General features: G+C 41.9%; 1 protein-coding gene across 1 annotated transcript; it reads right to left on the bottom strand.

Annotated features, from left to right (window-relative positions):
• Positions 1–253: 253 nt before the first annotated feature.
• Positions 254–14,474, bottom strand: LOC103401310 (alpha-L-fucosidase 2). Its single transcript, XM_008340019.4, has 10 exons — positions 13,923–14,474; positions 12,778–12,923; positions 11,510–12,399; positions 11,164–11,296; positions 10,912–11,070; positions 10,564–10,788; positions 10,377–10,478; positions 10,115–10,250; positions 1,059–1,254; positions 254–892 (listed from the first exon to the last, which is right to left on the bottom strand). Exons 1-10 carry the CDS (start codon positions 14,140–14,142, stop codon positions 589–591), a joined length of 2,511 nt encoding a protein of 836 aa, XP_008338241.1. The 5' UTR covers positions 14,143–14,474; the 3' UTR covers positions 254–588.
• Positions 14,475–14,929: the final 455 nt, after the last annotated feature.

The raw sequence follows: 14,929 nt of genomic DNA, 5'->3' as shown, positions 1-14,929 counted from the left end.
CTTGCTTTTAATACGTTTAACTTTTTTGCACTTTTTATTTCAATTCAAAATTCCAACTTTCTTAAACTTGTATTAAATAACAAATAGTTATCTAAGAATTGTATTTAAGCATAAATTATTCATATCAATTCATGTGGAGATCAACCTCACTTGAGCCGTTCATACTACAATAATCATGTTCTCTTGGAAGTAGTATGTGATTTATCCCTGATTTTGCATATAGTAAAAATCCTATTAATAATGAAGACGGTAATTATGGTGCTTAAAATTTCAATTTTCTTATTTCCCAGAAACAGAAAGAGCTAAGAATTCAATGACAACTCAAGAAAAGAATGGAAGGAAAAAAAAAAAAAAAACCACCCTTAGAGAATTCTTTGAAGTGTTAGTAATGAAAATACAAGTAAAACACCTTGGATTATTCTCTCATTTGCTAAACTAAATTCAGCTTCAAAAAGTGCCCACAATAAATGGAACATGACACTGAATCACTGACACCAAAGAAGAAACTAAGGACTTCGTTTCCACTTTCATTCGGAATAAATCAATAGGATGAATTTAACCTCAAAACTCGACGATAATATGCTGCTCTCAGAGATATGCTGTCCTCAAACATTTTAACTGTCTGTTGAACGTATAGATCCTGCCAGATGATATGTTTGCTGTAACTGTACTTCCACTATAATGTAATATTTTAGTGGTGTTATGGTCCTTGGACCAAAGACCAACTTCGTGAAGGTCTCCTTCCTTCCAACATATGTTGACTGTCACCCCACCACGAGCCTTCAGTCCATTCACACAACCGTTTGCCCATTTATCCCGCGGAAGAGCGGGAAGCAAATATAGGTCCTTGACAGTGCTTTGGACAAGCATTTCTGCAACTGCTGCTGAAAAACTGGCACCAAAAGATAGAGAATTACCATCGCAGTCAAGCTACCGATCTTCATCACTCACGGAAGTGTTAGGTCTATTGGCGCATATGAACAGTTGGAATTGGGACATATGAAGTAGAAAACTTATCACGATACTGATTCAACAAAAAATTAACATATACAGCTTACCCAAAGTTGGCGTCAATCTGGAAAGGGGGATGTGCAGTGAACAAGTTACTGTATAGTCCTCCTTCAAAATCACTTTCGTGATCCAGATCCACCAAGTCAATCAAATGCTTGACCATTCGATATGCATGCTCACTATTGTGAAGACGTGCCCACAACGCAGTTTTCCATGTAGTCGACCATCCTGGACCCTCCTCTCCTGTTTTAAAGTATACAAATATGACAGTATTTAGTTACTAACCATGTCAACTTTAACTCCGCCTATGTCTTACATGGCCGGTCCCAAGCCCGGATAAAGGAGGAGGGGGAGGGCGTCAGGTAGTCGACAGCCGGCACTCCATGATCACGTCGAATCCTTATGAAAATGAATCCAGAACAAAATTGCGCTAAAGCTAGGGCGTCACCCGTAAGTGGCGCGCTGTGTGGCCCGAGCACAGTGATAAGTGAGCAAGGGTCGCTGTATCTCCATCGGCACCCGGATGCAGTGTTAAATGAGCAAGGGGGCCATAGAAACTTCTTTTCGAACGACTCCACTCAAAGTTGTTTGGGAGCATATGCTCCTATCAACTTTACCCGGGACACACAAAAGAAGTACTTTGATCCTATTAGACGGGGGAGGGTGAAGAAGCTAGGACAGAAGGGTAGAGTTCAAGAGAGCAAAATGCGTTTAGGAACGTGGAATATAGGAACCTTAACGGGAAAATCTATGGAAGTAGTGGAAGTTATGGTGAGGAGAAGGATAAATATTATGTGCCTACAAGAAACTAAGTGGGTTGGTAGTAAGGCAAAGGATCTAGAAAACTCAGGGTTTAAACTTTGGTATTCGGGCACAAATAGAACGAGAAACGGTGTTGGCATCATCGTGGACAAGACCTTGGTACAAGATGTTGTAGATGTCAAGAGGGTAGGAGATAGAATCATGGCAATCAAGATTGTAATAGGACAAGAACTTATCAATGTGATTAGTGCGTACGCACCTCAAGTAGGGTTGGATACGAGTTCGAAGGAGAAATTTTGGGAAGATCTTGGAGACTTGGTGCAAGGAATTGCTCAGACGGAGAAGTTATTTATAGGAGGAGATTTAAATGGACACGTGGGCAGAGAGACAGGCAACTATGGAGGTTTTCATGGTGGCCATGGTTTTGGGGAGAGAAACGAGGATGGGGAAGCTATCTTGGATTTTGCAATGGCATATGATCTCTTCTTAGCCAACACCTTCTTTAAGAAGAGAGAAGAACATGTGATCACCTACAAGAGTGGGTCGTCAAAAACACAAATAGATTTTCTTCTAATGAGGAAAGGGGATCGTATAACTTGTAAGGATTGCAAAGTTATACCAGGAGAGAGCGTGGCTAATCAACATCGCTTGTTGGTGATGGATGTACATATCAAAAGAGTAAGACAAAAGAACAAGACTTGGAAGTGCCCAAGAACTAGATGGTGGAATCTAAAAGAAGAAAAACAAGCCATTTTCAAAGAGAAGGTAATCACCCAATGTGTGTGGGATAGAGAGGGGGAAGCTAGCCAAATGTGGGATTCCATGGCTAGTTGTATCCGAAAAGTAGCAAAAGAGGTATTAGGAGAGTCCAAGGGCTTTGCCCCACACCAAAAGGAATCTTGGTGGTGGAATGAGGAGGTACAAACAAAGGTGAAGGCTAAGAAGGAATGTTGTAAAGCCTTATACAAGGAGAGGACCGATGAAAATGGTGAAAGGTATAGAAAAGCGAAGCAAGAGGCGAAGAAAGCTGTCAGAGAAGCTAAGTTAGCGGCTTACGACGATATGTATAAACGACTAGATACCAAAGAAGGAGAGTTGGATATCTATAAACTAGCTAGAGCAAGGGAAAAGAAGACAAGGGACCTAAACCAAGTGAGGTGCATCAAGGATGAGGATGGAAAGGTTCTTGCTACAGAGAACGCGGTTAAAGACAGATGGAGAGGTTATTTTCATAATCTTTTCAATGAAGGACATGAAAGGAGTGCTTCTTTAGGGGAGTTGAGTAACTCAGAAGAGTGTAGAAACTACTCCTTTTATCGTCGAATCCGGAAGGAAGAAGTGGTTGTAGCTTTGAAGAAGATGAAGCATAGAAAAGCAATAGGCCCAGACGATATACCAATCGAAGTGTGGAAAGTTTTGGGAGAGACAGGTATAACATGGCTCACTGACCTTTTCAATAGGATTTTGAAAACGAAGAAGATGCCAAATGAGTGGCGAACGAGCACTTTGGTGCCTATCTACAAGAATAAGGGCGACGTACAAAATTGCATGAACTATAGGGGTATTAAGCTAATGAGTCATACAATGAAGCTCTGGGAGAGAGTCATTGAGCATAGATTGAGGCAAGAGACACGGGTTTCGGACAACCAATTCGGGTTCATGCCAGGGCGCTCAACCATGGAGGCAATCTATCTCTTACGAAGATTGATGGAAAGATATAGAGATGGGAAAAAGGATTTACACATGGTCTTTATAGATTTGGAAAAAGCGTATGATAGGGTCCCAAGAGACATTCTTTGGAGGATTTTAGAGAAGAAAGGAGTACGAGTAGCATATATCCAAGCTATAAAGGATATGTATGAAGGAGCAAAGACCGCCGTAAGAACTCATGAAGGACAAACCGAAAGCTTTCCCATAACTGTAGGATTACATCAAGGCTCATCCTTAAGTCCTTACCTTTTTGCGTTGGTAATGGATGAGTTAACAGGACATATTCAAGATGATATTCCTTGGTGTATGCTTTTCGCAGACGATATAGTGTTGATAGATGAAACTCAGGAAGGGGTAAATGCAAAGCTTAACCTTTGGAGAGAAGTGTTGGAATCTAAAGGTCTTCGCCTCAGCCGATCAAAGACAGAATATATGGAGTGCAAGTTCAGTGCAAATGGAGGCCAAAACGAGTTAGGGGTGAGGATCGGAGATCAAGAAATACCAAAGAGCGACCGTTTTCGTTACCTAGGATCTATCTTGCAAAAGAACGGAGAATTAGATGGAGATCTCAACCATAGAATACAAGCTGGATGGATGAAGTGGAAGAGTGCATCCGGCGTGTTGTGTGACCGCCGTATGCCACTGAAGCTCAAGGGAAAATTTTATAGGACGGCAATAAGGCCGGCAATGCTGTATGGCACAGAATGTTGGGCGGTGAAACATCAACACGTACACAAAATGGGTGTAGCGGAGATGAGGATGCTTCGTTGGATGTGTGGGCACACGAGAAAGGATAAGATTAGGAATGAGGATATCCGGGGTAAAGTAGGAGTAGCCGAAATTGAAGGAAAGATGAGAGAAAATCGGTTACGGTGGTTTGGACATGTGCAAAGAAGGCCTACTGACGCTCCGATTAGAAGATGCGACTATGGGACAGAGGTTCAGGGCCGAAGGGGTAGAGGAAGACCTAGGAAAACTTTGGAAGAGACTCTAAGAAAAGACTTAGAGTACTTGGATCTAACGAAGGACATGACACAGGATCGAGCACAATGGCGTTCTAAGATTCATATAGCCGATCCCACTCAGTGACTTGGATTTTCCAAGTCTCCAACCAAGAAGTTTTCCCCACTCGGGAAATTAAGGGAACACTACCCCAACCTACATGCTCCACTCAGAAAGCTTCAACATACAAGCTTCAACAAAAGAAAATTCAAAGAACTTAGCGAAGAAGGCTTTGGTGTATTTAACACAATACGTTGAAATGAAGGAAAGCTTATTTATTGATATCCCCGATAAGCTACAAATATGTACATATACATGAGTCAAAATAAACACACAAGAGGGAGCCTTCACAAAGGTTGCTTAGGAGAAGTCTCAGCAGTCGGTAGAGCCCCAGAAAGAGAAGGCACCGGAGGGGGATCATTTGGAGCCTCAGTACTGGACAGAACCCTAGAAGGAGGAGGCATCAGAGGTTGATCATTTGGAGCTTCATTACGCGGTACAGCCCCAGAAGACGAAGGCAATAAATGCCTTTGGAACAAACCCACAAATCTCTGATGATCAAGTAAAACCTGACCATCAGTTTCCTTCATCTGGTCAAGCTTCCTTTTCATGTTTGTAGCATAGTCATGTGCGAGCCGGTGCAACTGTTTATTCTCATGCTTGAGCCCTCTAATCTCCTGTTTGAGACTCATCACTTCAGCCGCCAATGATTCAACTTGGCGGGTTCGAGCAAATAGGCGTTGTGCCATATTAGACACAGAACCTGCACACTGAACACTGAGAGCCAGCGAATCCTTAACAGCTAACTCATCAGACCGTTTGGAAAGTAGTCTGTTATCTTTGGGAGTGAGAAGGTTCCTGGCCACCACCGCAGCGGTCATATCATTCTTCATCACGGAATCCCTAACGGTAAGAGGACCAGTTGGGGAGACGAAGGATGGGCGCCATATGTTGTCTGGAGAAGGCGGGGCTGCCTCTTCAACAAGGTTCAAGTCAAAACGACGGTCGGAGGGGCCAGACATTTTCAAAGGTGTTGAAGAGAGAAGAGGTCGGACAAATCAAGATCTTAGAAGTGCAAGAATGAAGCTTCTACTGGTGGAGATTCAAGTGTGCTTTGGAACTTAATGCCAGCCCCTATAAAAATCTGCACTCGACGGAGCTTCAGAAATCAAAGAGGCGCCTGCTCAGAAATCGAAGAGGCGTTTGCTTTCTCAAAAGCTGGGCTGCTTAGAGATCACGAGGGTTGATCTCAGAAATCGAAGAGCCGTTTGCTTTCTCAAAAGTTGGGCTGCTCAAAGACCACGAAGGCCGATCTCAGAAATCGAAGAGGCGCTCGCTTTCTCAAAAGCTGGGCTCCCTAGAGACCACGAGGGCCGATCTCAGAAATCGAAGAGGCACCTACTTTTCCAGCCTTGTCAGCACCTGTCACACGCACACTCAGCTTTGCGGAAATTATGGGCATTCTGTCAAAGACTTCTGGGGAAGTAGAAAACACATGAATCTTACTGTTCAATCACCCACTTCCCACACGCAACAATAGCTCATGGGTACCACAGATAACTTTGCCAAAGTTCTCTGCCAAAGTTGAGCACGTGAAGCTTGCAGCTCCCACTACATCGCTCTGACCAAGAAGGGTAAAAGAATAGCAAAGAAACAGCACTAACAAAGTTCAGACCCATAAATTTTGAAGGTCTAGCTACCATATTATTACCCACAAGGGTAAAGGAACAGTACCACTGCTGGATAATTGGAAAGTCCATGTATGTCAACCTCTGTGCTTCGTGGCAAGGTAGACTAGCAAACATGCCCAACCTTTACTCACATTCGAGAAAACACTCCCAATAAGATTGCTTGCTCCAAAATCGAAGAGGCACCGTCCTCCGAATCTAAAGAGCCAGACTCCCAACATGACTACTTTCTTAAAAATCGAAGAGAGGGTAAAGGAACAGTACCATTGCTGGATAATTGGAAAGTCCCTGTGTGTCAACCTCTGTGCTTCGTGGCAAGGTAGACTAGCAAACATGCCCAACCTTTACTCACATTCGAGAAAACACTCCCAACAAGATTGCTTGCTCCAAAATCGAAGAGGCACCGCCCTCCGAATCTCGAGAGCCACTCTCCCAACATGATTACTTTCTCAAAAATCGAAGAGACACTGCTCCCTGAATCTCGAGAGCCAGACCCCCAGCATGATTGCTTTCTCAAAAATCGGTGAGGCACCGTTCTCCGAATCAATCGAAGAGGCGCTCGCTTTCTCAAAAGCTGGGCTGCTCAGAGACCACGAGGGCCGATCTCAGAAATCAAAGAGGCACCTACTTTTCTAGCCTTGTCAGCACCTGTCACATGCACACTCAGCTTTGCAGAAATTATGGGCATTCTGTCGAAGACTTCTGGTGAAGTAGAAAGCACATGAATCTTACTGTTCAATCACCCACTTCCCACACGCAACAATAACTCATGGGTACCACAGATCACTTTGCCAAAGTTCTCTGCCAAAGTTGAGCACGTGAAGCTTGCAGCTCCCACTACATCGCTCTGACCAAGAAAGGTAAAAGAATAGCAAAGAAACAGCACTAACAAAGTTTAGACACATAAATTTTGAAGGTCTAGCTACCATATTATTACCCACAAGGGTAAAGGAACAGTACCACTGCTGGATAATTGGAAAGTCCCTGTGTGTCAACCTCTGTGCTTCGTGGCAAGGTAGACTAGCAAACATGCCCAACCTTTACTCACATTCGAGAAAACAGTCCCAACAAGATTGCTTGCTCCAAAATCGAAGAGGCACCGTCCTCCGAATCTCGAGAGCCAGACTCCCAACATGACTACTTTCTCAAAATCGAAGAGAGGGTAAAGGAACAGTACCATTGCTGGATAATTGGAAAGTCCCTATGTGTCAACCTTTGTGCTTCGTGGCAAGGTAGACTAGCAAACATGTCCAACCTTTACTCACATTCGAGACAACACTCCCAACAAGATTGCTTGCTCCAAAATCGAAGAGGCACCGCCCTCCGAATCTCGAGAGCCAGACTCCCAACATGATTACTTCCTCAAAAATCGAAGAGACACTGCTCTCCGAATCTCGAGAGTCAGACCCCCAACATGATTGCTTTCTCAAAAATCGAAGAGGCATCGTTCTCCGAATCTCGAGAGCCAGATACCACAGACCACTTTTTCAAAGTGCTTTGACAGAGTTAAAACATGTGAAACTGGCAGCTCCCACTACCGTGCTATGACCAAGCAGGGTAAAGGAATAGCATTACTACTTGTTGTTAGGGAGACTCCTATATATGTCGACCTCCATCCCCAACGGACAGGCAGACCTGCAAAAATGCTCAACCCTTCATCATATCTGAGAGGGCACTCCCAACAAAGCCTTTCGAAATATTCAGCTTTCTTTCCCCCCGATAATACCTCTGCAAACAAGCTATACTAGAGCAAGAATATCTCATATCATCAGGGTTAAAAGCAAGAGTATCCCATATCATGCTTTTTCCCTGTTTTTTCTTTTGACCTTGTTTTTACCTGCAAGACAAGGAGAAAGAGAGCAATCAGTCAGCACTTGGAATCAAGCTTCCAGCCAGGAACTGACTGCCTGGAACCCCTTACCTGATTACTTACCTGGCATTGCTCTCGAGTACTCATCTTCAACATCTTATGTTTCCAGGGAAGATTCCGCATCTGCTTGAGGAACAGATAGGGCAAGTGCGAAGGATACAAGGAAGCATGTGGAGACAAGCGTAACAGCACACGTGCCGATACATCCATTACTCTGTCAAAAGCAAAAGTATCCCATATCAGCAGGGTGGAACGTACTCTAGATTTGATGGACTTGTTTTGACCCTCAAATTCTTCAGTCGGCCTTATACTCTGGAGGAAACCAGAAAACCCTCCAGCTCAGTTCAAGAATAAGCCTGTGGAAAGTTACTTCTTCAAAAGCAAAAGTATCTCATATCATCTCTTCTCATTTTTCTTCTCTTTATCCTTCATGCTGCTGCAAGATGGGGAGAAGGTGAACAATCAGTCGGAGCTCTGATTGCTTACCTTGTCTGTCACCTCTTTCAGCAGACCCCCTAGCTCGGCGACTTGGGGGACTCCTACTACATGGTTTGTATCGCGCTTGACCAAGCCTGAAACTACAAGTAAGCTTCAAGTGAAATTGATACATTACCTTGTGCATCTCCACCAGTTAAAGATACCACCCCTGGATGGAGGAAGAGTACTTCCAGAGAAGATGCCACATCTACCTATGAGACAGATAAGGCAAGTCAAGACGACACCACACTCCGATACTTAGAAGTTTCGTGATTACGAGATCATTCTCCCACAATATTTCCTAATGTCATTTGTACTAAATCATTCACTCGTACTCACTAAAGGAGAGCTTGAACCTATGTACTTGTGTAAACCCTTCACAATTAATGAGAACTCTTCTATTCCGTGGACGTAGCCAATCTGGGTGAACCACGTACATCTTGTGTTTGCTTTCCTATCTCTATCCATTTATATACTTATCCACACTAATGACCGGAGCAATCTAGCGAAGATCACAAAAAGCGACCGTTTTCGTTACCTATGATCTATCTTGCAAGAGAACGGAGAATTAGATGGAGATCTCAACCATAGAATACGAGCTGGATGGAAAGAGTGCATCCGGCGTGTTGTGTGACCGTCGTAGGCCACTGAAGCTCAAGGGAAAATTTTATAGGACGGCAATAAGGCCAACGATGTTGTATGGCAGAGAATGTTGGGTGGTGAAGCATCAACACGTACACAAAATGGGTGTAGCGGAGATGAGGATGCTTCGTTGGATGTGTGGGCACACGAGAAAGGATAAGATTGGGAATGAGGATATCCGAGGTACAGTAGGAGTAGCCGAAATTGTAGGAAAGATGAGAGAAAATCGGCTCTGGTGATTTGGACATGTGCAAAGAAGGCCGACTGACGCTCCGGTTCGAAGATGTGACTACGGGACAGAGGTTCAGGGCCGAAGGGGTAGAGGAAGACCTAGGAAAACTTTGGAAGAGACTCTAAGAAAAGACTTAGAGTACTTGGATCTAACGGAGGACATGACACAAAACCGAGCGCAATGGCGTTCTAGGATTCATATAGCCGACCCCACTTAGTGGGAAAAGGCTTTGTTGTTGTTGTTGTTGTTGTTGAACCATGTCAACTTTCATTTATTGTTCTACATTTGCTAGAACCATGCCGGGTTTCCTGAAGTAAACAAGAGTCTTATGTAGCTAGTCATCGTTGGATGAACTCTTGGGTAGGGTGATCTTCCAGGTAGGATACATTAGTTTCTAACACCATTAAATTGGACCATCACAAAAGTCCTGAACAAAATTCTTGTAGCCGTAGTATTTAAGTGTGTTCCCATCAATCATATAAAACCAAACCTCAAGGGGTAATGTTGAATGTCAAAAGTCCTACTTTCAGTTTGATATTATCACCTTTCTTTACAGTTTCATTTGTAACGCATCTGCGTGATCGATACATCCAACGTTATCGTTATCCAGATTCATGTAATAGTAAGTTGTTTGGTTTCCATGTGATACACAAATTACGACTACATTTCATGTCATCCCAATTTGCATCTAAATTCAGTTATCAATCATAATGTACAAACCTCTTTTAAAGAGCGTATAACCGACCGCTTTACAGAGATCTGGAGTTTTCTCAACGCTTATTATGTGTCCTGGATACAAGCCAAACAGGTGTGATACATGTCGATGGTGCACTTCTGGGTCCTCAAAATCTTGTGCCTGCGACATTACAAAGATAAATATTAGTTTACAGTTAATTTAGCGATTCTATACAAGAGCGTCATAAGACATTATAAGACCTGGAAACGGATTCCTGAAAAATGGAATGTGCAATCTCCAACTTACCCATTCCATGATAGAACCATCTCTAGCAATTTTTGTGGGTGGCAACCGTGACTGAGCCTCACGAACTTTTCCAACAAGAGCATCCTGTGTTTTTCCTAAAATCTGTTTTATAAAGAATATCTGTTAGACATCAATAGTCCATATAGCTAAAGTAGGAATCCTTGCTAGCATAAAATTGGAGCAAAACCTCAGCAGCAGAAACTATTGCAGAGAAAACTTCTTTGATGATCGATATGTCCATAGTTGACGAGTAGCTCACGCTTGCCTGCTTGCCATCAGGAGCAATAAACATGTGCTCCGGAGAAGTTGACGGGTTGGTTTCAAGATACCCTCCACGGCCTTCAATCAACCAATCCAGCAGAAATGATGTACATCCTTCCAACAAAGGATATGTCTTATTTTTAAGAAAATCCTAAAGATGTAGAAAAATTAGCGATCATTTACCTACTAGAAACCGTAGTTGAATAAGATAAGCAACATATATAAACAGTAAGTTGGAGTTAACAGCAATAGGGTACAAGGCAAGGGAGCTCACCTTGTCCATCGTATAAGTAAAATGTTCCCATAGATGAGTACAAAGCCAGGCTCCTCCCATTGGCCATAAAGCCCACACAGCTTGACCTCGATCAGGTGATGTTTTCACCCATATGTCAGACACTTGATGTACAACCCAACCACTGGCTTCGTAGTTCACCTGAAATGTGCTATGTGAATTAATAAGAAAAGTAATCCACAGAGCACCGAAAGTTGAGGCTGTGAATGTAAACTAGAATGGTAGAGTTCCCACCTTAGCCGTTTTACTCCCGTTGATAGATAACGAAGATGTATAATCAAATAAGGGCTCCTGGCATTCTCTTAGGTTACAGGGAAGGGATGGCCAATAGTTCATTTGAAGATTTATGTTCAGATGCTGAGCGCCACTGCAAGAATAAAGTTTAGTAAAAACCACCTCAAATTATTGCCAAAACCTCTGACAAATAGAAGGGGGCCAAATTAATTAGTCAATGTACTATGTTTATGCAATATGTTCGGAAGGGTGAGCCTAGTCGTGTATGACATGCTAACAGGATGATACCCTTGGAGCCTTGAAGAGAGAGAGAGAGAGAGAGAGAGAGAGAGAGAGAGATACATACTCCCATGGAGGCTCAATATCCTTGCTCCATATACCCTGCAGGTTTGCCACTTGAGTTCCAACCCGTGAACAAGAAATAAGCAGATACCGGCCATACTGGAATAAAAGTTCCACAAAGGAAGGATCTTCATCAGTTTTGAAGGATTTCACCCGGTCTGCTGTTGAAACTAAGGCATCATCACTTCCCTTTATATTCAAATTGGTCATACTTTTCTTTGCCTCCAAAGTTTTATCTCCTAAATTGCTCTTGGAGCTCTTAGAAAGCTGCAATGAGACACGATGGAAAAGATTCTGATAGTCCTCCAAATGGTGAGCATAAAGATCTGAATACGATGAATTTCTTATTGAATTCAATGCAGTGAGAGACTCTGAAGTCGGATCCCTCTTAGAATCAGAGGGCTTAGTAAATGGTCCATCAAATGATGATGAGGCCGCCAGAAGCAAAACAGCCCAATCTGAATCTTCAACCCTTAATTTCTTGTCATCCAAAACATGTATTGCACCACTGCCATCGCTAATCTGCAAATCAAGAACTGCCGAAAACTGAATCCCCTTTGGATTGTCATTAGATTTTGGTGGTATCCTTTTGCCAGGACAACTTCCTTGTAGTATAATTTGGTTATTACCATTTACATGTGAATTATGATGTAACTTGCTGTCTAGAGAAACTGTAAATGATAGGGACCCTGGTTTGCTAGCGGAGATCTTTGTCACAATCACTTGATTAGGATAAGATGAAAAGTGCTCCCTTGTATATTCTACACCGCTCACTGAGTAATTTATCTTTGCTGTTGCAGTATCCAGATCTAGCTCTCTGCTGTAAGTTTCTTCATCATATTTGAGATGTGAGTCACCGAATTCTAGGTTGATGTCACCAAGTGGTTGATAAACCTTCATCAAGCAAGAAATTAATGTCAGATATAAGCACCCTCACAGACACGCAACTCATCCAATATCCAGTGCCATCAGTGAGACAATGCTTGGATTTGCATAACAATTTAAAAGAAGCCGTTAACTGCTTTAACTAAAACTACATTTACCGTACAAGGCACTAATGACATTCAAAAACAGATGTCTATAAGATACATATTTTTACTCTATGTACCTTATTAAATTAAGATCCCATTATGAACAATTATCAGCAAAAATTAGTAGTTCGATTGAATTGCATATACCGCATTTTACAGTATTACATCGAGCTTAAGTAGTCATCACAATTCATTGTAACGAGTAAAAAAATGAAGAACTGAAGCTGATGAAGTTACTTACATCAGAAGGATCTCCAGCCAACTTGACCGCTGCTGCAGTAGCTTCGACATATTTACCATCGTCAACAAGTTTTCTAACCTCTGTTAGTACCTGTGGAGCCTTTGGGTTGGTATAGTTGCCAGGAATTCCAGTCCATAGTGTGTCCTCTACAGAAATTTAAACTTCATGCAATGAGTTTCACTATAATCTTACTCTCTCCGTGTCTGAGAGAGGGAGACAGAGAATAAATGTTTCATGATTAGGAAAAAAAACATATTCTAGAACAGTCCTAAGCATTAATTTTAATTCTGGTTGCCCTCTCATATTTCTCATCCACCAAAGATGAAGTTGTTCGAGAATTCATATGAGTAATATGCGGTCCGATTACAATCAAAATGCAGATTTGCAATCAAAATGCGGTCTGATTACAACAAACTCATGAAAATTCAAATGAACAAAGCTTTCTAAATCATGTTTAATACCTACATGCCGTTTGATGTCTAGGATTGGATCCGATAGCTCACTAGACTCATTGCAAGTTGAATGAAAAAATGGACTCAAAACTTTCAAATGCTGTCTAAGTTAAGGGGGTAGAAGATGGATTAGTCACGAAGGAAACTTATATATTCCAATCCCCATAAAAATTGTAGGGTTGGGAGGGAAAAGTTTTCTTCATCAATAATCCATCTTCTACCCTCTACTTAAACCAACATCTTGGATGTTTGACATCCATTCAATCCAGAGAGTTATCCATTTCAATCCAAAGAGTTATCCGATCCGAGCCAGTCCAATCCAATCCTAGACCACAAACAGGCTATGTCTTCTCACAAGCTAACTCTAATCATGCCAAATCTTCTACCCTCTACTTAAACCAACATCTTGGATGTTTGACATCCATTCAATCCAGAGAGTTATCCATTTCAATCCAAAGAGTTATCCGATCCGAGCCAGTCCAATCCAATCCTAGACCACAAACAGGCTATGTCTTCTCACAAGCTAACTCTAATCATGCCAAATCATTCCAAGATTTCTAAGATCCTGAAAAAACAATAAACTCAAAACACCAAGCATTTCAATTGAAGCAAACGAAACACAAAACACAAAAAACCCAACAAAACAGAAGTCACAATCAACACAATGCCATCAAAAGCCTTCCAACTTATTACCATTGAGTTGGAGAGTTTCTGATGCCACACCACCCCAAACCATGGCTCCAAGCCTGCCATTCCCAATTGGTATAGCATCAGTCCAGTGCTTTGCAGGCCCGGAAAATGTGACCTTCAGAGGCCTAGAACTCTCCCCCTCCTCCTCCTCCACTAAAGATGGGGTCCACAGGTCCTTCTCTGCAGGGCTCCGTACCAGAACCCACTCGCCATCATCCTTCATTGCAGAAGAAGAAGAAGAAGAAGAAGAAGAAGAAGAAGAGCCTGTGACTTTGTTGTGATTTTTCGTTTGGAACTGTCGGTTTCTGCAGTGCAGTGGGTGAAATCAACAGAGTGAGTGGGTCAGAGGTGCTTAAAACGTTTTGGTTTGTTGAGGCTTTTAATGTCAGGGCGCGTAGTAATGTAATGAGGGTCCCACGCATCACGGCATTGTTTGTTTGTTTTCTACTCTCCTGTTTTAGATTTGGAAAGCCTCTTTACTTTTCTACTACTAGCTTTGAGTCTAGACACACGTGAGATGAAATCTTCTATACGAGCATGGTATTTTTGTAGCCTTAATAAATGATTAACACGTATTTATTATCTTAATTTATTTTTATTTTTTTTATATATTTAATATATATCAAACACCTATTAGGGTCACAGAAATGCCATATTTATTTTTGATGTAGAAAATTCTCTCTCTGCCATACATGGGTTGTTGTGATATGTATTTGTGATTATTTGTTTAACATCGCATATGTTGATTGTCATAGTACATGTATATATTACAGTAGTGTTTAATATCAATGATAGTTTGATTCTAATAAAAGTTTGAAGTAAAATTTTGATTTTAATACGAATTCTAAGTTATTTTAAATTATAAAATAGCAGGTTTATGTTTACTAAAATCACACTGATACATAGTGATAAAGAAATACAACTCATGGAGATTATATATAAGTAGTTTAACTCTGAGAAACTTGTGGCAAGTGTTGAATTATGTTAGTGGTTAGAAAATTTTTAAGTTA

The sequence above is a fragment of the Malus domestica genome, chromosome 10 (genome assembly GCF_042453785.1).
Source record: "Malus domestica chromosome 10, GDT2T_hap1".
NCBI classification, from domain to species: domain Eukaryota; kingdom Viridiplantae; phylum Streptophyta; class Magnoliopsida; order Rosales; family Rosaceae; genus Malus; species Malus domestica.
This window is presented reverse-complemented; position numbering and strand designations above follow the sequence as displayed.